General features: G+C 44.0%; 1 protein-coding gene across 3 annotated transcripts in view; it reads left to right on the top strand.

Moving 5' to 3' along the window:
- Positions 1–21,495, top strand: part of PRR5 (proline rich 5) — a 74,930-nt gene that overhangs the window by 30,999 nt on the left and 22,436 nt on the right. Inside the window, exons 1-6 of one of the 3 annotated variants that reach the window (XM_027897730.1) lie at positions 725–789; positions 1,000–1,113; positions 9,995–10,075; positions 15,428–15,476; positions 16,126–16,183; positions 20,618–20,709. In XM_027897730.1, coding sequence (XP_027753531.1) covers positions 1,010–1,113; positions 9,995–10,075; positions 15,428–15,476; positions 16,126–16,183; positions 20,618–20,709 — 384 coding nt within the window. In that variant the 5' untranslated portion in view covers positions 725–789; positions 1,000–1,009. Of the gene's footprint in view, positions 1–724; positions 790–854; positions 1,114–9,994; positions 10,076–15,427; positions 15,477–16,125; positions 16,184–20,617; positions 20,710–21,495 lie in introns of those variants that run through there. The other 2 variants (XM_027897729.1, XM_027897728.1) reach the window with 2 other exon arrangements.

A 21,495-nucleotide genomic window follows, 5' to 3' on the forward strand; every position in this document is an offset into this window, starting at 1 on the left:
GGAGAGAAAGGAGATTTTTCCTTTGAAGATAAGACACCTGGGGCTTTTGTAGAAACGAAGTATGCCCCGAGTCGTGCAGCTGTTATCTCAATTAAAAAAAAAAAAAAAAAAAAAAAAAGGCAGAGAAAGACAAAGCATTTGGCTCTCCTGTGCACCACCAAATATTCCCAAACCAGCCCTTTTCACTCCATAGTCGTGCTGCTTGTGAACCCTTTGCCGTCCTGTGGCTTTGTGGCACCGTGAGGAGGAGCAGCCTGGGAGGCAGCTGAGTGTGTACGATGAAGGGAGGGCGTGGATGTGTCTGTGTGAGCGTGTGTGTAGTGTCGTAACGTGGCCAGGGCACAGCCAGTTATGAAACTTTCCAATAGTCTCAGTGCGTCAGTATTGGTTGCTTGGGGTTTAGTTGCTTTGCTTTTTTCTTTTGTTTGGGTTTTTTTTTTTCGTTTTTTTTTTTTTTCCTGTCCATTGCCCTCCAGTTTCATTTCCATTTATGAGTGCAGAGACAGAGAGAGGGGGAGAGACTGGGAAATGCCCTGAGAGCCCCCGAAGCCGCTGGAGGAGCCGAGCGGTTCCCATGACAGGTGGAGCACGGCACCGCGGCACTGAGCGAGATTCCCGGGAAGTGGTGCCCGGGCTCAGGGGGAGGGGAAGCCCTCACACTCGGGGCAGCAAGGGGCCCCTTCCAAGTGCTGCAGCAGCAGCCGCCAGAAGTTTGACTTTTATTTTTTTGAAAGGACTGGAGAAAATTATTAACCACAGTTGATGACGTCAGAGTTGATCTGATTAAAGGTTTGTTTTCTTGCTGGCAGAGGTGTGCTCCGTAGAGACCGGTTCTCTCTTCTTTTTTTTTTAAGTTTCTTTTTTGAACAGCAGACGGAGGGAGCTGCCCGCACTGCCGCTGCTGCCGCTGCCCCACCGCGCGTGTGTGTGTGTAAACAGGATGGTGTATCTGTAGCCGCCACGCGCAAACACACATTTGACCATGAGGACTCTTCGCAGGTTGAAGTTCATGAGTTCGCCCAGCCTCAGTGATCTGGGCAAGAGAGAGCAGGCAGCCTTGGATGAGCGGGGGACCCAGCAGCGCCGGGCCTGCTCCAACGCTACCTGGAACAGGTAAGGGCTCGCTCCACGTGCCGGCTCCCCGCAGCCCTCCCCGCGCTCCCGCCGGGATTAACGTGCCGGTGTCCGCTCGGGTGTCCGCTCTGCTGGCTCCCAGGCTGGAATGCCTGGCTCCCATCCCAGCCTCGGCGTGGAGCGCCGTTCCCGTGCAGGTGGAAGCGGGAGCGGCGCTTTCCCCCGTCGCTGCCGACCTTTCTCTGAAGGCTGACAGCAAAGAGCCTTCCCTGCAGATGGCTCAGCCTTCCTCCTGACACACAGAGACTTGTTTCACGGGGCCCGGCTGCAAATATGACTTTGTGTCTATCTAGATACTCTCATTCAAGCTTTATTTTAGTTTTATTTTAGTTTGGTCTTTTTGAAAATTACACACAGCTATTAAAATACGTTGTTGTTATCTATATGTGTAACTATATTGCCGGTTGTTGATACAGATATGACAAAGTCTACTCAATTTACTCCCATTATTACAAATAATAATACTTACTCTGTATGTGTGTATGTGCACACGCAAGCACCCGCACTTTGGACAGGGAAAAGTAAACCCTGCTTGTTTCCTTTATTGTGTTTATACATTCTATGACTGTTTTACAAGAAAACCCATACAAACATTTTGTAGTGAATGGGAATTATTCAGAAAGCATCTTAATGACTGTCTTAGTGACAGTCCTAGAAGACAAACATGAGTCTCTAAGTTGGTAGGAATTTAATTCTCAAGTCACTTTTGGAAATGAAATGTCATCTCCTGGGTCACAGCTTGGAAAGTGTCATTTGTAATGTTTTATAATTGTATGGCGGTACAAGTGTAGGAAGAAAAATACCAGTGGACTATAAACACATTTGTTAAAGGTAGTTCAGTTTTGAGAGAAATGAACTATATAAAATACCACATCTTCTGTCCTTCTCACCTCTTCATTTGTGGTTTTATGTCAGCATCAAGAATTAGTTGTTGAATGGCAGCAGAGCACTGAGCGCTGAAACTGTGCTGGTCACAAAGGAGACTGAGCTTCTGCTCAAAGATCATGCTGTTTGTGTGACCCTGGGTTGCACCCAAGATCTGGATGGATAGTGGTGGTAATTAAAGGGTAGACTGGGCAACCTTTGTGCCAGTTGGACTTTATTTGGCCAGCAGCCTCACAGGAAGCAGCAGGGAGTAATATACTCCTTGGTGTGAATCAAGGTGACAGTCCCCACAGCCCTTTTCTGATGGTGTGCTGACAGCTTTTGTTGGCAGGGATTAGCTTTTCCAGGTCCTGCTTCTGGGGAGGGAGCTGTGGAGGCAGATGTGAATGGGGAGCAGGTCAGGCACCAGGCTGGCTGGGAGGGGGAGACTTGCAGGCACAGGGGCTGCTGATACTCAAACCCAGAGGATTTTCCTAACTGAGATGGAGCAAGAGTTTGTTACTTCTAATTTGGACAGGACAGGTATAACTCTAGCCAGAAGTGTCATTGAACTAGACATGTGCATGCTTTGTCCAAACAATTAAACAACTGTCCCACCACCTGTTCCTGGAATAGGTGTCTGCCAGTCATCCTGTCCCTGCTTTGCGTGGATTCAGACCATGTTTTCCTGCCCTGGGTTGCCTTTTCCCTGATTGCTGGCCTGTTTGGTGGCACGTGCCTCCAAAACGCCCTGGGAGCACTGGCAGGGCTGTTGTGTGGTGTCAGGTCAAGTGGGCACCGTGTGCCTGCGCTAAGAGCTGCCTAAAGCTGTGGCAAGTACTGCAGATTACAAGCCACAGGCAAAAGGAAGACACCTTATTTCTTATTTAACAGTGCAAGGCTTTCTCTTGATTGAGAGTGAGGGTAATGCTTCTTTCAGGTGCAGAAAGGCTTGTATCCCCTGTTGGTTTTAAGAAACTCAGGGTAGTCTACAGGCTGTAAAACTGCGGCTTTTTCCTCAGAAAAGCCAGGGCTTAAATGTGCTTGGATTAGTTGCATTAAGAAGTTATCCATTGTATCTTCTGCCTATCACCAGTGTGTGCTCCACTGAGGAGGGTGTGGTCTTGAGGGAGTGGATGTTCATCTCTCCTGGAGATGTCAGTGGGCATCTGAACTTGGACTCACCAGAAATCTCGTCCAGGTTTTTAAAATCTTGGGCTCTGGGGAAGATTTCTTTTTATTTTTCTGCTGCAAATTTAGAACAACCCAACAGAGAACTGGCATACCATCCTTCGGTTTACAGGGATATTTTTGCTTCCAAACAAAAGGATTGCCTGTGCTGTTTCATTCTGTGCAATATTGAGCATAAGAGCTTGCTGATCAAGAAGTCGAGGTGCACTGGCAGAGCGCTTCCCTCTCACCAAGCCTGGCTGTTCTATATTTAAATGTCTGCTGGTTTCTTGCCTAATGTTAGCAGCCTTTACCTGGGTGTGGCATGTGTGTATCTGCTTTTGAAAGAGGCTTTGAACCAAGCTCATCAAAACCGAGGTGGGGAGAGTTAGAGCAGAACCCCGCTTGGGCCTGGCCCTACACAAGTCTGCTTGTGTGAGGGACTCCGAGCTGAAAAGAGGATTTCTTGAGGCAGACCAAGGATGCTGCTCTAGCCATGCCAGGGGAAAGCTGAAAAGCTTCAAGCTGGAGTCATCCTGGTGGGGTCTGTTAGCAGCTCTGTCACTGTGGGGTCCTTCTGAGGAGGAAGTGCAGCTGCCCTTCTGCAGTGCCCTGGTGTGTGGCTGTGGTCTGGCTGCCCAGTGATGTCCCCTCCGCCACCTCCGCTCTGTTCAGACCAGTCTCAGCCTCAGACTGTTTATACCAGAGGGTTCCTGCTCCTCTCTGACACCAGGGGAGGACAGGCTGAAGGAGCCTGATGCCATGCTCAGCGTGCAGAGGTCACGCAGCACCGTGGAAGCAAGGAAGGTCTCTTCCTCCCTGATAACTTCCCTTCACCTCCAAACTAAAACTTCTCTTCGCTGAGATCAGAGGAAAATTGGTGGCCGAGCTGCTGTCTGCTGTTATGCAAATGAGGCTTTATATCATGGCTTTCTCTGAGCCTGCTTTCCCATGAACCCCAAAAGATCTGTGCAGCAGAGCATCGCCAGTGCACGTTAACTAGCAACCAACAGCAACATAGCGGAACAGTACGGTTTCCTTACAGCTCACAGAATTTGCATCGTATTAAGATAGTTCAGATTTTTTTTCACTAGCATTGTCTTCTGTTCTTCCCCCCTGCTTCTGCTTCAGGCAAAAAAAATGAGGGCTGAATGCTGACTAAACCAATTGGACTGAGAAAACCCGGGGTTTTAATCTTGAGCTTGCAAAGCCAAGGGGGGCCCTCTCAGGGCAAATAAAATCCGTCGCGAGGTTTTCGTTCTGGCTGAGCTCACACAGACTGCCTAATCAGGAGCTGATACTGTCTCAGTTGGGCTGTGGGAAAGCCTCTGGTCAAAGGCACTTAGATCCTTTCTGGTGTAAGAAAATGGGGAAAATCCACGGAAACATGAAGGAGTGGGAGACAGCAAAAAGAAGGCGAAGAAAACGCAGATGAGATGCCTGAGACGTTAGTGAGATCAGCAGTAAATCCAAGGAGACATATGGAATCACAGAGGGTTTTATGGTTAGGGATAATTTTTTATGGGGTTGTAATATGCACAATAACTTGCAGTAAAGTAATTTTTATAGTTATGCAAACCATATTTCATCTTCTAATTAAAAATTATTTTTTTTTCAGATCATAGGGAGGCTTTTCTAGTAGAGAAAATATTCCAGACCAGCATATTTATCTATGATTTCTACTACTAGGAAATTTTCTTTTTTTCCAATATTTAGTGGTTATTTAGAAATATTTTGAAATTTTACTGCCTGTCTGAGGATCACCCTTTTTTTTTCATGACCCCTTTATTTGGAATGTTTGACACAGTGTGCGCATGGGGGGCAGACAGGGCTTAACTGGGATGGGGAGGAGGAACAGGGCTGGTGAAGGGACTTCCCACTGGTCAAAGCACCACAGCACCACAGAGCATGTTCCAGCCTTGACTGCAGTAAGAATGGGGGTGATGATGGAGAATTGCTGCTCCCCATAGCCCTCCATAATTATTTATCTTTCCTTCAGTGCAGTTATAACTGGATGCCAAATTTTCCTTTGTCCTACAATCTCTAGAAATACTGAGTCTCAGTAACACCTCTGGGAAGTCCCTTCACCTGTCTGTCTCAGCTTCTTCATGTGTAAGACAAGTGTTCATAGTTGGTGAGTTAGTGAACTAATGCCTCCCAAACTCTTTGGAAAGGGAGTTTTGCAGACCAGCTTATTTCCAGTTGCATGATCCAGTGCAAAACTGAAGCCTATCCCTCTTTGCAGGCTGCTTTACCTTGGTAGAAATTCCAGGAACATAATAACTATCAGCTGGAAGCTTATTTGGAAAGGGTCAAAGCCTCATGGAAAGCCTGTGCAGTTGCAGCTGGACTAAAGCTGTGCTGAAAATGGACTCTTCCCAATTGGATTAGGCTAGTTCAGAGAAATTAGGTTTTCTTCTGTAGCAAGGGTGTCTTCAGGAAGGTTTTGATGCAAGTGTATCAGGTTAATTATTGTAAATTAGCTGCTCCTGTAACTGTCCAGAGGAAATGAGCCCCAAGTCATTCAGTCCCTTTTGAAAATGAAAATATTGTCTTTAACTGCCTGGTAGTCACAGGGTGTGATCATTCACACAGCATTGTTTTTGCTCCTGGATTTCACCTGGAGCTCTGGGAAGGGGAGAATTTGCAAACACTACATAAAAATCACCGTGGTATTTTCGCCCATGCTGTTTGCATACAAAGGCAGTGGCTGCTTTAGAGAGCTAAAATTACCTGTGTGCTGTGCATGAATGTCAACACAGGGCAATCCAGATGCTTTTCCCAGGAAATGTTGAGCTGGGAGGGCCGTGGCCACAGCTGAAGCACACAGGTCAGGATTTAGAGACTTATGAGTCTGGCTTTGGAGTTGTTCCTCATCTCTGTGACCAAACTGATTCTCACCTGGTGGAAAAGTGTATTTTAATCACTTCTTGGCTTCCAAATGTCAGCAAAAGAACATCAGTGAGGATCCAGCTCTGTGCTTTGGGAATTTACACCTTCCAGATCCCTTTGTGCTGAAGCAAAAGGTGGGGAAGGTCTGTGCTGAGAGTGCTGGAGCTGCCATTCCCCACATCCTGCACAGCTGAATAACGAGTCCTGGAGCTGCCTCCTTCTCTGGAGGATCAGGCAAATCTAGAATAAGTAGTCTTTCCAGAGAGGTGAAGTTTCTTAGGCTGCTGGCTTGATTTTTGTGGCTGTGAGTGCTGCCTTGGTTGTACATAGTTTTCTTTTGGCAATCTGTACCTGTTGTGGGATAGATAAGTACAATACATTGCTGGAGCCATCTGACATTTTGTTTCCCCACCAGAAAAAAATGGTCTTTTCGGTTTTCTGATCCTGTTTTCTCCTCCTAGAGCCAGCCTGCTCTGTACAGCTCTTTGGGCCCTGTTTTGTTTCGTGTGTTCTTGTGCACGTATTTACACACACAGCAACTACAGGGAAGGCGTTCAGAGTGATACCAGCGCACCCATTATTAACTTTCACACTGTAAAAGAGTTACAGAAGGGAGTTTACAAGGCATTTTCACTTCAGGTTAACTATTACAATGTAAGTTTAATTGCATTCATTATTGACTTAAGTCTCAGTGAAGAGTGGTCACAGACACAGTAAAGGCGATCCACCCACCTCAAGCATCCTGCAGGACTTCTGTTTGTAAGCAGCAGCTCAGATTTTCTTTACACCGAAAGGTTGTACTATTGTGACCAAACCCTTTTAAACAATCACTCACAGAAACCATAGAATTGCTTTGATTCAAGCAAGGGCTGGGGTTTTTATTAGCTTAAGGTAACTAAGAAGATTTGAGCCAACTTTTTAATATCTTGCCACCGAGGCCACCAACAGCATCCTGGTTATTCCAGTTCCTTTTTGTTGCCTCTTGGGGAAGTGGAAGGCCAGACCATGGTGGCATTCCCATGTCACCTGCAGCCAGGGACTGTAATCCTGCACCCTCCACACAAGCGCTGCTGTCTGCAATGGAAAGGAAGAGTCAACATAGTGAGGCCAAGACTTGTTTTCCAGACACTGTAAGGGAGATCCCAGGCAGGTTAAAAGATCACTGCTGGGATGTTTTATGCAGGCAATAAATTGAATCCTCACAATGTGTCCCCCTTAGTTCTTGTTTAAAAAGCTTGCTCTCTCTTATTTTTTTTTTTGAGGAATAATAATGGACCTGTTAAGCTGGAGAGAGAAAACCTCCCCCTTGCTCAGAAAGTAGTGCCAGAGAGAAAGAGAGAGAGCACGTTGGCTTTTGGGAGAGATATTTAGTCATTGTTCTCTGCAGAAGGCTGGCAGGGAACATTGCAAAGTTCATTTCCGAATCAGAGGAGCGTGTAAAGACTGCTTGTTTTATTCACTACATTAATCGTTCTTCCCATATTACTCATAATATTAAAACACCCAAGTCACTTCACTGTGTACCAGAGACATTTAGCTGCCAATTTTCAAATAATCGTAAATTGAGTGTGTCTGTTCGAGCCAGCCAAAATAAGCTGGGTGAGATCACGAGTGTGTGTCTGTGCCCGTGGGTGGAGGGGGAAAAGAGGGGCTGCTGTGGTGGGGGGAGTGTGTAAGGGAAACATCTTCAAGAGAGAGAAGAGGATAATGGTTCTTATTTTTATCTGCTTCTGGATTTCTCCACAGTGTATCATACCCTTCACCTGCCACTTTTAATTTCCTTTTTCCGCAGCTGAGCGTGGCAGAGCTTTTCTAACAGTGTGTACCTGCATTTTGAATCTCTGGGTGAATAGTGCCAGGCTTACCTCCCACCCCAGTCCTGTGCTCCCAGCAGGCACCGAAAGGGACTCTTTTACCTGGGAAGGTTTAGTGTGGGTGCTTGAGGGCCCCAGCCAGGCACACTCTGCTACCTCCTGGCACAGCTCCTGCAATGACATCCCCTTGCAGGGGGATCATCCCCCTGTGGCTGGATCTGGCCCTGGAGCTGACCCAGCCTTCCAGTGCCTGAAGGAAGCCCTATGGGAAAAATGGAGAGAGACTATTTACAAGGACATGTGGTGGCAGGACAAGGGGGAATGGCTTCAAACTGACAGAGAGTAGGGTTAGATTAGAAGTTAAGAAGAAATTCTTCCCTGTGAGGGCGGTGAGGCCCTGGCACAGGCTGCCCAGAGAAGCTGTGGCATCATCTTTACATTACACACAGACAGAAATAACTTCATTCCCACCACTGGCACTGACTGGGTCACTTCACTAAGAGCAGTCATGTTGGAATTCCTGTAGCAGTACCACGGGCAGTGGAGCAGATAAAAGCTGCTTTTTTTGTGTGTTAGTGTCAGGAAGCTATAAAAGCATTTGTGTGCATGTCAAATAAAGGCTGAGCTCACCCTGCAGAATGTTCTTAGTCACTGAAAGATGCTCCTTCTACCCCAGCTGAAACCTAAAAGACCTTAATCTTCTGGGGACTTCCATTCCATAGTTAAATGTGGTAGAAGTTGCTAAGCAGTTACAAGAGTGGAGGAGTGTTTGAGAAAAGGGGGTGAGCTGACAGATGGAGGGACTGTGTGAGTCTTCTTTCCTTCTGGAGTCAAAACTGTGAGGCTAAAAAAGGTGGCACTAGTTTGAGGAAGGACAATTCTCCTAGTGCTGGAACAGGTTTAGTCTTACTTTCCTCTGGCATTTCTTCACCTTTGTCCTCAGACCTAAGATCAGTGAATTAGGGTGATGAGTCACCACACTAATTGTTTTCAGTGTATTTCAGGAGCATTTCAGAGCTTCATTTTGAAGCACACAGTCATTTCAGTAATCCTTTGAGGTACAGTCTTGTTGAGGTCATGGCACCATTCATTGTCTCTGCTTCAGCATGTGAATTGCCAGGGACCTGCAGTACCTGGCTGGTTTTTGTCTCTCAGCATCCTGGAATTCATAGGGCGGGTGGCCAGAGACAGCGTTGGGTGTGTGGCTTTGTGTTGAGCTAGAGAGTTCTCTGGTCTCAATCCTGTCATTGGTTGCACCTGACTGCAGCAGAAAGTCATCACCTCTAAGCAACATCTGCCTCCTGAACAGCTACAAATGGCACTGACAGCAAAAATGGAGCATTTTTGTAGGACAGATGGTTGGCCTGTGCTGAGCACATCCTGCTAACCCTCTCCTGCTGTCCCCCTTAGAAACTCTTAAACCTGTAGTTCTTTCAGCACAGCCTTGCCTTTCCTTTAGCTGAAGTGTAAATCTTTGAGAAATGACTGAGGGATAACAGGAAACAGTCTTTGTAACCAGTTGCCCCATTTCTATTGTTACATTTTCAAAAATGAATGAGAGGTGGGTTAAATGGACTTAAAATTCATAGAGCTTGGGGAGGGTTAAAAGCTAAAAATTTCTGAGATTACATTCTAGAAAAGGGATGCTATATTTAGGGATAAAAGTCCAGGTAGAGTGTCTAGCCTGTATAAATGATGATTTGTTGATAATGAAATGAAATAACCACAACTCAGACAAATATATGCCAACAATGCTGGGAATATCACCATTGATCTCAGAGCAAAGCTGTTAATTGTCTCTGTAGTGAGCCTGAGAGGAAAAAATCTATGCTTTAAAATACTTCAAATATACTTAACATGCAAATATATTAAAAGTTACACTTAAGATTTCTAAAGTACCTAAAATATATAGGCCTAAGTTTTCTGAAATCTCTGATTTCAGATGTCAAACTGTTGAAACTACGAAGTTGGAGCAGAACAAAAAGAGCTGATTTTCAAAGGTGTCATCTATTTTCTAGGCAATAATTCCCTTTAGGGCATGCAGGGGGTACCAGAAGTCATCAGGTGACAGCCTTTTGAAATGTTTTTGGGTACTGATGTCTCCTTGTGTCCTCTTTCAGCATCCACAATGGAGTAATAGCGGTGTTCCAGCGTAAGGGTCTCCCAGACCATGAACTCTACAACCTCAACGAAGGAGTCAGGTAAGAGACTCTACTCTGGCGGGTTGCTACTGGCAGCACTTGCACTGCAAAGCTCCTGCAGCATTATTAAGGTGTTTTTGTGGGTTTTTTTTCCCCCAGCGTTAGTTTGAGTCAGTTTTGCCTCAGTGAATCGCTGTTGCTGACGTGCGTCAACACCTCGCCGTGCTCTGAGAGCTGGGTTCCTCCTGCAGGGAGGGATCCAGCCCTGAGGAGGAGGGTTTATTTTTGTCTTGGTGTACTTGGTTTAAAACTGAGGAAGGGAAAAGCTGGACCCCTTTAGCGATGCAGCCCTGTTCCACTGCAGTGATGCTGCCGTTTCCATAGGCCAGGCCTGGCTCTGAGGTGCTTCCCTTCCATCCCTGGAGGAGGGAAAGCCTCCAAGCACTCAGTGGGACATGGCAAGGAAAAATGTGCTGGCTGGTGGTCCCTTGGATTTAGCTGCTCCTTCCTCATAGCCTGAATATGTGTAGAAGTTACAAAGGTGTCTTGTCAACATTGGTTAAGGTTCCTGTTTCCTTCTCATACTGTGATGGCACTGTTTGCAACTGAGTAAATGTACACCGAGAGATGTACAATGGGAAATTTTTCCCTTTTTTAAAGAAAAAAAAAAAGGTGCAAAAATCCTACCATTCAAGTTACTTCAGTTATAGTTGAAAAGTTTACCAAGAGATAAGGTGATATCTGGATTTACAGCACTTTCCTTTTTACTGCTTTTTTAGCACTTCTTATTGCTCCCCAAACCCTCTCTCACTGGCAAGGCAGCAGATTTTCTTTTAGAAATTTGTCCCAGTGCTTTGTAAAATAAATGGTGGAGAAGAATCTGCACTTACAAAAGACAGACAGCTTATTGCATTCCCTGAGTGTCTTCAGATAAGAGCCTCAGTTATTCCCTTTCCCTTACTGCTCAATCTGGGCACTGGAGTCTGACAAAATCTCCAAAATATCCAGATATTCTGGGTTTATCTGTCCCAGTCTGGGGTAGCTGGCCTTTAATTGTGGGAATACCTTCAGAGAAGTCCAAACAAATGGCACTGGGCCTGTGTTTGCTCTTTTTCCCTCTCTTTGTCTAAAAGAAACTTGCTCAGTTATTTCTTACTTCTCTGGGGAGAAAATGACATCCGAAGAATAGCTTCTCTAGGATGGCTGTCAGTTAGCCTGATCCATCAATCATGCTGAGGTAGTTATTGGAATAATGGTTAATCATCATTATTGTAAGTGCAGTTAGGATTCCTCAGCTTCATCTGAATGACAAAAAAACCGGTGGTTCAGGGCTGAGATTTCCTGGCCCAGTGCATTTGCCTTAATGTGCTCATCTGCTGGTGGGGGACAAAGAGGAAGAATTGTCTGCTGCTGTGACAGAGACATCTTGTATGAAACAACAAATAGAAGATAGATAGAACTGGGCCCAAATTTTGCTTGAATTTACCTGGATATAAACCCTGCACCATACAAAACACTGGTGTTGAATTTATTGCAATACCCCATGCAGCTGAAGAGGTAGCTGACTACAAATAGACTGATTTTTAGGGTTTTTTTCACATATCCAGCCACAGCCTCTTTCCAGAAGCTGCTGCACTTGTGCTGTGCACTTCATTTTACTGCTGACCACAACCTAAAGTGTTTTAGGATCTCCTGACTGGTTGCAACCAAAGCCCTTTTGCCTCTCTTTAAGTTCAGCTCAAAACCGAGTTAAGAAATTTCATATCTGACACATGCAAAAAATACCTGTCCTACTGTTACTTATTTCAAAATAGCTTTCTTTGGGTTCATGGTATTATTGAGTGCAAAAATATCTGATTCATTAATAAGACCTCAGAAGTGGAACAAGTGTATACCTGCCTTATGATAGCTTTAGGTGCATTTTCCCTACAACTACCTAATGAAAAAAACACACAGCCATTATTTTCCACTGGGCAGCATTCAGGTAAATGGTTAATATTAGCTAGTTACTTTTTCTGACAGTTACAGGCTAGTAAAAAATGTTATTTTATTTTGCCACTGTAATATGGCAGATTCTGGAATACTTTTCATAATAAACGCCTGAATGTCCAAGTGGACTCACAGCCTGAGTGTAAATATTTGAACAACATTGGCTCACCATTGTTTTGACTAAGAAAGTCACATATATTCAGTTATGGCATAGGTGCAAATAAATACATAAAACTTCCTTTTCTGAGCACACATCTCAAGGCTTTGAACCCTGATGATTTAAGAAAACATCAGTGGGTACAGATCTGTACAGTACCACTTACTTCTCTTCTAGATTTGGCTCATAGGAGCTGCCACTTGTTTATACCTTTTGACAGTATTCTTGCATTCCTCTGGTGGTAGAAAGTGGCCTTAAATGTGGAGTTTCAGAGCACTCAGAATCCCTATTGCCAATAAAACCAGTGTGGGATTTGAGTCTCTCTCACACTGCTGTAACTTTTGATCCAAAAGTCAGGCAGTAAATATCTACATTCATATATGTACTGTTTAGTTTTCCCTTGGTGCAAGTGTGTGATACTTGTAAACCAATAGTGGTCCTTTTTTATATCATGTACCATTTCAAAGTGTTTATTTTGACCACTTGTAAAGCAAGGAAGAAAAGGAAGGAAAGGGAAATGCAGTGGAAGCAGGATGTCCTGTATTAAAGCTAATACATATTTATAGCTGCCTCTTTTCTGAGTTTCAGGATACTGATTTGATGCAAACAAAGCACATTTTAGTGGCATTTCCTCTTTAGCAGCAAGAGTTCAAACCCAGTCAAATCACTTGTTTCCATGTGCTTCATTTAACTTTATTTAATAGTTACTGTACAGTGTTACGCTGTCCACTCTCAGTAATGTTGCAGGAGTTAATTTCAAAATGAAACTAAGCAGCAGCAGGAAGAAAAATAGTCATGAGCTATTTTAGCATGTTTTATATGAATTTATATTTTCATCCTAATTTATCAAGTCATTAGATTTTCATCTTAATTTATTAAGTCATTAGATAGGCAATGAAGACCTGATGCCAATGACAGACAAGTTTCATAAGAGTGGCTTAAAAATTAGATGTACTTGAAATGAGACCTGCAGTCTGGTCAGGGACCTCTTTCAGGTTTAGTCATATTTTCACCTGGATTTCACCATGATGTCCACATGTCTAAGGTTGGTCAGTAACTGGAATTATCCAGGATCTGACAGTCTGGCTGATTCCTGTTAAAGGAAACGAAGCAAGGGTGAAAAAGAAATCACAAGCAATGTCTTGAATCCAGTTTTGTTGTGGATCCCTTTTAAATGAAGATGTACAAAGAACGTCAAACACCAGTGTTCTGATCTGGCCTCGCTGCTTCACTAGGAATTAATTAAGTAGCTTGAAGTACCTGTATTATTAGGGATTCAAAAAGCAAGATGCATTAATTGTGCTTTCAGTTCTCCTGCCCTGTAGACAGAGATGTTGTGTGGCCATGGTGCTGCTTGGTGTGTCCAGTGCATGTAATTAAATGGGTTGTTTAGTCCATTCACAGCTGAAAAAGTGGAAATGTGGTGGGGTTTTGTTTTATCTGTATATCTATTTGGTTTATGTCTACTTATTGCTGGTTAAGTGGAACTTTTTTTTTTTTTATTATTTCCTGCCCTAAATGCCAGGAATTATCAGTAGACCCTAAAATATGAAAAGGGAAGGTATTTGCAAGACTGTGTTCAAGACAGTGAGGAATCCAGGTGGAGCTGCCAGCTTGAGGAGAGGGTAGGAAGTTAAGCAAATGTCAGAATCGAGTATCAGTGTTTTTTTGAAACAGTGGCATGAAGAGAGGCCTGGGAATAAATTCTCTCTTACAGGAGAACTCAAAACTGCAACTTCCCATGCCAAGGGGTTTGGCAGTCCAATGGCTCTTCATGGCAATGAGAGACCTGTGGGTAAAGCCTGAGCGGGGTTTTAGAATTCTTGTCTGTAGATAGTTTGTCTGAATTAATCAAGTTTCTAGCTGAAAAGGATTTTGATGCCTCTTAAGCATCTCAAAACCCCTCTTCCTTATGTTTATTTTTTTCTTTCATTTCTGCCTGGAGTGTTTCCAGAGGGTGCTGTGAGGTCAGTGTGGACATGTGCTTAAGGATAAATAAATCAGATACTCTATTTCAGCTTCCTTAAAGTCTGAGCTGCTCCTCTTTGCCCTGAACTTTCAGGAGTTCTCGAGAGGCTATGCCAAAGCATCTGTTGTAAAAACATCAGAACCAACTCCTGTAAACTTTTGTGGAATACAGGAACAGGATGTCTCTTTGCTTACTAGTAAAATAATTTGATTAATGAGTTATTTGCCAGTTAAAGACATAACATGAAGAGATAGATGACAAGCTACTGATGATAGAATTTCATTACTACCCTAATTCCAGTGGGTGTTCAGCTTTTAAATCAAATTTGACCTCATTTCTTCATGGGACCTGAGGTGGTTTTCAAAAGTGTTCCAGGCCAGATTTGCACATATTCAGAAATCTCAGCTGGGGCTGCATTTCTGTAAGGTCTGAGCTGTCATTTATGTATTTAAGTAGTGACCTGGCTGCAGAGAACTAACATGTGAGACTTAAATAACATACAGCTTTTTAGCAATGTAGTGAGTTGGACTGGATTAAATTCAGTTTCTGGATTTGAGGGTTGTTTATGGGATTTTTTTTTCAGCATGTGAGTTTTGTTTGCTCTCCAAAGTTGATTTGTAGGTTTGAATGTGGAGGAATCATGAAAGGCAGAGCTAAACATTCAGTTCCTACCTACTTTTTCCCTGAAACCATGTAAAACTTAAACTGTTGAGTCTCCTGAGTGGAAAATTGTGGCCCTTTCAATGAAAACTGGCCAAGTTTCACACCAGCAACAGAACACACAGAGTATCATCCTGCTTGGGGTTTCTCTCCAAATATTTTTTCACAGCTCCATTTTTTACCCCTATGCAGGGCAGGGATGATTTGGCAGTTTTAAGGTGACAGGCAAGTCACATGCTCAGTTTTTGGCTCAGCCCCACAGATGGTCAGAGATCACCAGGAGTTCTCCCGTGTCACCAGCCACCACTGAAGCCCTGGCACTGCAGGGGAACAATTTGAGCATTTTTAAAAGGATTGGATGTAGGATGGAAAGCATCCTCTTTTCATCAAATCTTAAGTTTCTTTTCATAGATATCTATGCAACTGAGCCATCCAAAACTGCAGCAGATATTTTTCAACACCCAGAAAGGCTGGTTGGGAGTCTTGGTATTTGCTGACCCTGTTTTACCCTTTTTGTAGTTAGTCATTATTGACAGGCTCTGTGCTCATACAAAAATATTTTGCCGTTAATGACTTCCCCTCTCTCGTGCACTGCACAGCTGATCACAGATTCTTTTCTTACTCTTTTTCAATACAGGCAATTACTGAAAACAGAACTGGGATCCTTTTTCACTGAATATCTGCAGGTAGGCACGTGCTTTCTTTATTTAAATCCATTTTATTTACATGCTACTGAGCAAAATCATGTCACTCTAAATGCTGATCTGGAGACCCTTGAAACCATTCAGAGATGTGCACTGGCTTCTCTGAGTTTTTGTCATTTATGGCTTAATAAGGTTTGGATTTTATATATATTTATATAATTAGATAGTGAAAGCCTGACCTGTCCCTGTGTTTCGGTATGACATTTGCTGTCTTTCAGTAGATTTCACACATTTTCTTTTTTAACTTAAATTTCAAGTTCCTGAGTAAATCAGTGAAGTTCATTGTAGTATAGTTGCTAGGAAAGACATTTAGCAGTAAGTACCACTGTCTGTTGAAGCAGTATTCTATTTGCCTCTCTAAGACAGAGTCCATGTTTTGTGGGTCAGCCATTTGAAGTTTGAGAAGCACTTTGTACTGCACAAAATACAAGCTTTGTCCTGAAAACATCACTATTTGACAAGTGTCCCAAATTATTTAGGAAAGATGGACACAGGAGGAGCCCTTTGATGATTGATCATTAAAATAAAAGATCCCCCTTATTGTCAAAAGTTAGGAATGAACAAAATGTGAAATGTGATGGCTGTAGGGAAGTGCAGCATTGAGTAAAGGTAGTCTGTATTTCATTTACAGAATCAGCTGCTCACAAAAGGAATGGTGATCCTAAGGGACAAGATCCGGTTTTATGAAGGTAACTTGGATTTTGAGCTGTGTCTGTCATGGAAGCGTTAGCAAATGAATTCTGGAGGCAGTGGGATGCTTTCCATTATCTTCCTGGGACTATGGATTAGCCTTTACCACTCCATTCCTGCAGCCTGTTGTGTCCTGCCTCATTGTTCTTTGTTCTTGAGCTTTCATCAAGGGAGGTGATTGCCTAGAGCAGCACCCAGGGGGTAAAGGAAGGATTGCCTCCAGCATGGACACCTCCTTCAGTTATAGCCTGCTGAACATTCAGGAAAAGGGGAAAAATAGACTGAGATCTCTTAGGAAACCAAAAAATGAGCAGGAAGATCCCAGAGGTCTACACCTTCTGGAGGTGTCACCTTATGGAAGGATAAACCTCCACCTGACGTGTTGTTTTACAGTCACCTGTATTGTGTGTCCTGTGCTATGAAATGGCATTTAGATGTGCTGTTAAATATGCCATTTTGTCCCAGGTGTGGGCATGCAGGGTGTGCCAGGGGAGGCTTAGATCTGATATCAGGAAAAATCTCTTCACCAAAAGGGTTGTTCAGGCACTGGAACAGGCTGCCCAGGGAAGTGGTTGAGTCACCAGCCCTGGAGCTGGAGGGATTTAAAAGCTGTGGATGTGGCACTTGGGATGGTTTCCTGGTGGCCTTGGCAGTGCTGGGGGAATAGCTGGACTTAATGATCTTAAAGGCCTTTTCCAACCTCAGTGATTCTCTGATTTTGCGCATCATCAGGTGTGAAATGGTTTGGGAGTATCTTCAGGAATTATTGCCCATGTAAACAGTCGTAAGATCTTTGGGAAGTTAAGTTCAATTTTAAATAAATGCATCTTTCCTTTTTCAAAGCTGCAGTCATAATATCACTTAGTTTAAATTAACTGTTCAAGCAGGAGCTTGGAGACAACCATTTCCATTAGTCTCAGCTGTCTGTAAATCCTGGCTGTGACCTTTCATTACCAACAGTGCCACTGATCAGATTAAGATGGTGCTATGGGACCCAGCTTTCCTGATGAAAAGACAATAGCCCCGAGCACCACTAAAAGAGAACCAATTTCACATTAAAAACCCCAGAACCCACAAAAAGAGTACTGAAACTCTTTAAGCTGAACACCAGATTCCTCAGTTGTGTAAAATAACAGCTTGGAGAGCACAAAGGGAGCCGTAAGGAGCTCGAGGCCTTCACAGCTGCTTTGTAAATCACAAAGAAAGTTGGGTTTTAAGTATCAAATCAGTAAATGAGAGACCTAGCAAGGTCCAACACTATTTTTTTCTGATTTTACCAGCTTGAAAATCAAAAATACTGTACCTGATGTTTGAGATCAAAGCTGAGATGAAAACCTGAAATGCGAGAGGACTTAAGGGCCTGCAAATATAGGAGCATGTTTAGGAAATACAAAATTTTAGCAAACTGTTGGCTTTAAGCTTATTTTGTTTTCTTGATTTAGTGCGTCGTTTTGTGGTTGCCCCCTTAAAATATGGTCAGAAATTCTGGTAAGGTGGGGATTACACAGGGACATCTTCCACTAGCCCTGTCCAACCTGGCCTTGGACACTTCCAGTGATGGGGCAGCCACAGCTTCTCTGGGCAACCTGTGCCAGGGTCTCCCCACGCTCACAGGGAAGGATTTCTTCCTAATACCTAATTATTTATTCTTACATTTCTTTTAGGAGCTTCAGTTAACTTTAAGAAGCCCTGTGAAAAGCACTGCACGCATTTTTTATGTCATACAATATTGATTATATTGTGCTTCATTAAAATGAGCATTTAGAGTAACCCAGTTTCCTGGAATCCAGCAAATGCTTATCGTAAATGTAGGGATCTTTGCCTGATAGTAAAAAAAAGATGTATCCTTGAAGGGACATGTAAGTCCTGTTCCTTCATGTGAAATCATCGACAAACCATAGGAATTCTTCCACAGTCCTCAGTAAAAGGCCTGCCCTGCCTAAGGCATTTAACTGTGCAGCCCTGCTGAGCTGCTGTACAGAAATCCATCACTTCACAAAACAAGCTGCCCACAAGGTGGGATAAGTGTGTGACAGTAAAGGCATGTTTTCCTCACCTGGGTGATTTGACTTCCTACAGTTCTAGCAGCAAGATTTGAAAAGGACCAGATTTGTAAGGGCTTGGTTTCTACTTCAGCTCAACTTGTGGGCAACTAACATGTTTAACTCTTTAAAACTCTGCCCTGGAGGCGTGGAGTGGTCGGGCTTCTCCTTCACGATCAGATTTGTATCTTGGAAACACTTCAGTGTTTCAGGCACTGGCATTTGGGTGTTAAAATGCAAAGGTTTTGTCGTGGTTTAATCCCAACCAACAGCTCAGCCCCACATGGATGCTCTCCCACTCCCCCTGATGGGATGGAGGAGATGGAAGAGTAAAAGTGAGAAAGTTTATGGGTTGAAGTAAAGAGAGTTGAATAGAGAAAGCAAATATTATGCATGCAAGCAAAGCAAAACAAGGAATTCCTTCCCCACTTCCCATGGTTGGTCAGCGGTTCAGCATCTCTGGGAGAGCAGGGCCCCATCACGCACAGCACTGACTTGGGAAGACAAATACCATCACTCCAAACATTCCCCTTCCTCCTTCTCCCCCAGCTCCATGTGATGAGCATGACCCCACATGGTCTGGGATGTTCCTGTGGCCAGCTGGGATCAGCTGTCCTGGCTGTGTCCCCTCCCAGCTCCTCGTGCCCCCCAGCCCCTCGCTGGTGGGGTGGGTGGGGAGCAGAAAGGACCTTGGCTCTGTGCAGGCCCTGCTCAGCAATAACTAAAACATCCCTGTGCTGGCAGCACTGCTCCAGCACAAATCCAAAGCACAGCCCCTACCAGCTACTGGGAAGAAAATTGCCTTAGCCCAGCCAAAACCAGCACAGGTAGTTATTATTATTATTATTATTATTACTGCTACAGCTCCCAGGAAATTTTGGACTTGGTTCCATGCTGTGTTTCATTAGAACTATTGGAAGAGAAGTTTTCTGAAAGTTTTAAAAACCTGAAACAGAGAACACCCCCTTCAGTGCTGCACATGAGTGTGTTGGACAGAGAGAACTCCTGCCTGGTGGTGCAGAAATTGAGGACCTTGGCGTGCTGCACAAACCAGCAGCTGCTGTACAGCATGGTGATCCACATTTGTCACTGAAAGCACTTAAAGTCAGCAGCCCAGGAATAATTCAGGAGTTGCAGATGGGCCAGAGCTGATGCTGTTCGTCATGTGCTTAAAAATGCAGGGGGATCAAGTATCCCATAATCAAGATTGGCACTTGGCTAACTTTGCAGTTAGCACTGGAGGTGCTTTCATGCATAGTTGCTTTGTGATATGTGTGTAATTCTGGGCAAAATGTTCCCTGGCTGAGGCCCAGAGTAATGCTCTAATACAAAACTTAAGAATAGTATCTGATTCTGACACCAATAGTAATATTGACTGATTGCTATTGAATTTGCTTTCCTGATAAGTCATATTGTCTCATCTGAAAGCCTCATAATCATTGGTGTGTTCATCTCCGTGGTGCTGATGGAGGTGCAGGGGCATTGCTCTCCCTTCACCGTTGGTTTTGAGGCACAGGGATGACTAAAGAGCTTGTCCAAAGTCACAAAGCCATTTTGGGGAGCAGGGATTTGAAGCCAGCATCCAGCTGTCGAGCCAGGTTTCCTCTCTGTGGATCTGGGCTCCTGCATTTGCCTCTGTGTTTTACAAAATACTCTGTGAGGAACCCACTGTCCAGACTGGTTGTACAACCTGGCCAGAGCTTCTCCAGCCTCCCCTGGGATGCCAAGTGGCTGCAGCTGGGGGAGGAATGGACAAAAGGGTGGCCTGGCTGTGAGTTCCTTGGGGAGCTCAGGGTTCTGGCAGTGTCCTTTGAGAGTTAGAGCAAAAATTAGAGCCCTAAAACACCACTGTCTTTACCCATAGAACCCAGGTGAGGTTTTCTGTGTAAGTGGAGATATGGGGAAGCAAAGGGATCAGTTTGAGGGGACACTTTGTGGGGCATCTCCACAGAGTGTGGTTTGCTCTGCTGCCTTGCAGCTTGAAGGGCAGAGGGAGCGTGCTGGGATAGATTCTTCTGCAGAAAACCTTCCCTGTTTAATCTGCTCTGTCCTTCTCCTCCTACTCTCCTGCACTGGCTTGTCCAGTGGATACTACTACAAGAGGAGGAGGTAGCCTGGGCTTTTACTCTTTGTTCTTCTCAGGGTTTTCCTGACTAGTCTCATAGTCTCCGAGTTTATTAAGAGCATTTTATGTGTCACCTTAAAAAGACACAAATACTGAAGAATCTGATACACCAAAAGGGGTACTAATTTCATACTGCTGCTAATAGCTGCTACGTGATTCATCTCAGTGTTTAATAGGAGATTCACATTGTTTCCTACATGTTTTACTCTTTGCAGTGAGCTGGTTACAACCTAAACACTTCACAAGTTTGTTTTGTGTTTTTGCAGGGCAGAAACTATTGGATACCTTAGCTGAAACCTGGGATTTTTTCTTCAGCGATGTCCTGCCCATGCTTCAGGCTATTTTCTATCCTGTGCAGGTGAAAAATTACTCTGTTACTATAGAATCTTGAAAAACTGGAAAAAGCAACTTTACTGGTTCATCGGCAGATTGATGCAATCCTTCATTCTCTCTCCTTGGGCCAACGTCCCAGTGCAGCTGTTCTGTGTAGTCATGTCATGCAAATAAGTTCCTTATGCAAATGGGTTTGAAGTGCTTGGGTGGAAAACATGAAGGGGAACTTCACAAACAAAAGTGGAGTGCAGGGAGGCTGGTTAGTCCTTCTGCCAATTCACACCAGAAGTGAAAAAAAGGTTGTGACTGATAAACTGAAATACGCACACAGTGAAGTAAGTGGAGCGGTGTTGACTTAAATATATGCATTTCCTCCTGTAGTGAATTTGTTTCCATTTTTGAAAAGTAATTATATATTATATATTCTAATTTAGTGGTGGCCACAAAGTGTTTTTTATCACTGAGGTCCCAAGGAAATCTGTACCAGAGAGGTACAAGAGACCTTCTGGGGCTGCTCACAGATGCCTTCAGATTTTAGTGGGAGGTTGGTGCCTGAACATATTTGGGGAAACTTCAGAAACCTTCTCCCATTTTTCCAAGTGAACTTTGTGCCTAAAATGATTGCCCAAATATTAACAATATTACCATTTGCATCTGCAGGTAGTGACATATGTGACATCTAAATTCAGTGGAAAAGCTGCAACTTCACACAGAATTTGATTCTGAAAGGGAAGAGCTCAAAAAACATAGAGGGGCTGCTTCACTCATAGACTTGTGGCTTACCAGTAGAAACTTCAAAACAATAGAAATA

This window comes from Empidonax traillii, unplaced genomic scaffold, assembly GCF_003031625.1.
Source record: "Empidonax traillii isolate 1590-97213 ecotype Southwest subspecies unplaced genomic scaffold, ASM303162v1 scaffold557:size1000685, whole genome shotgun sequence".
NCBI lineage: Eukaryota > Metazoa > Chordata > Aves > Passeriformes > Tyrannidae > Empidonax > Empidonax traillii.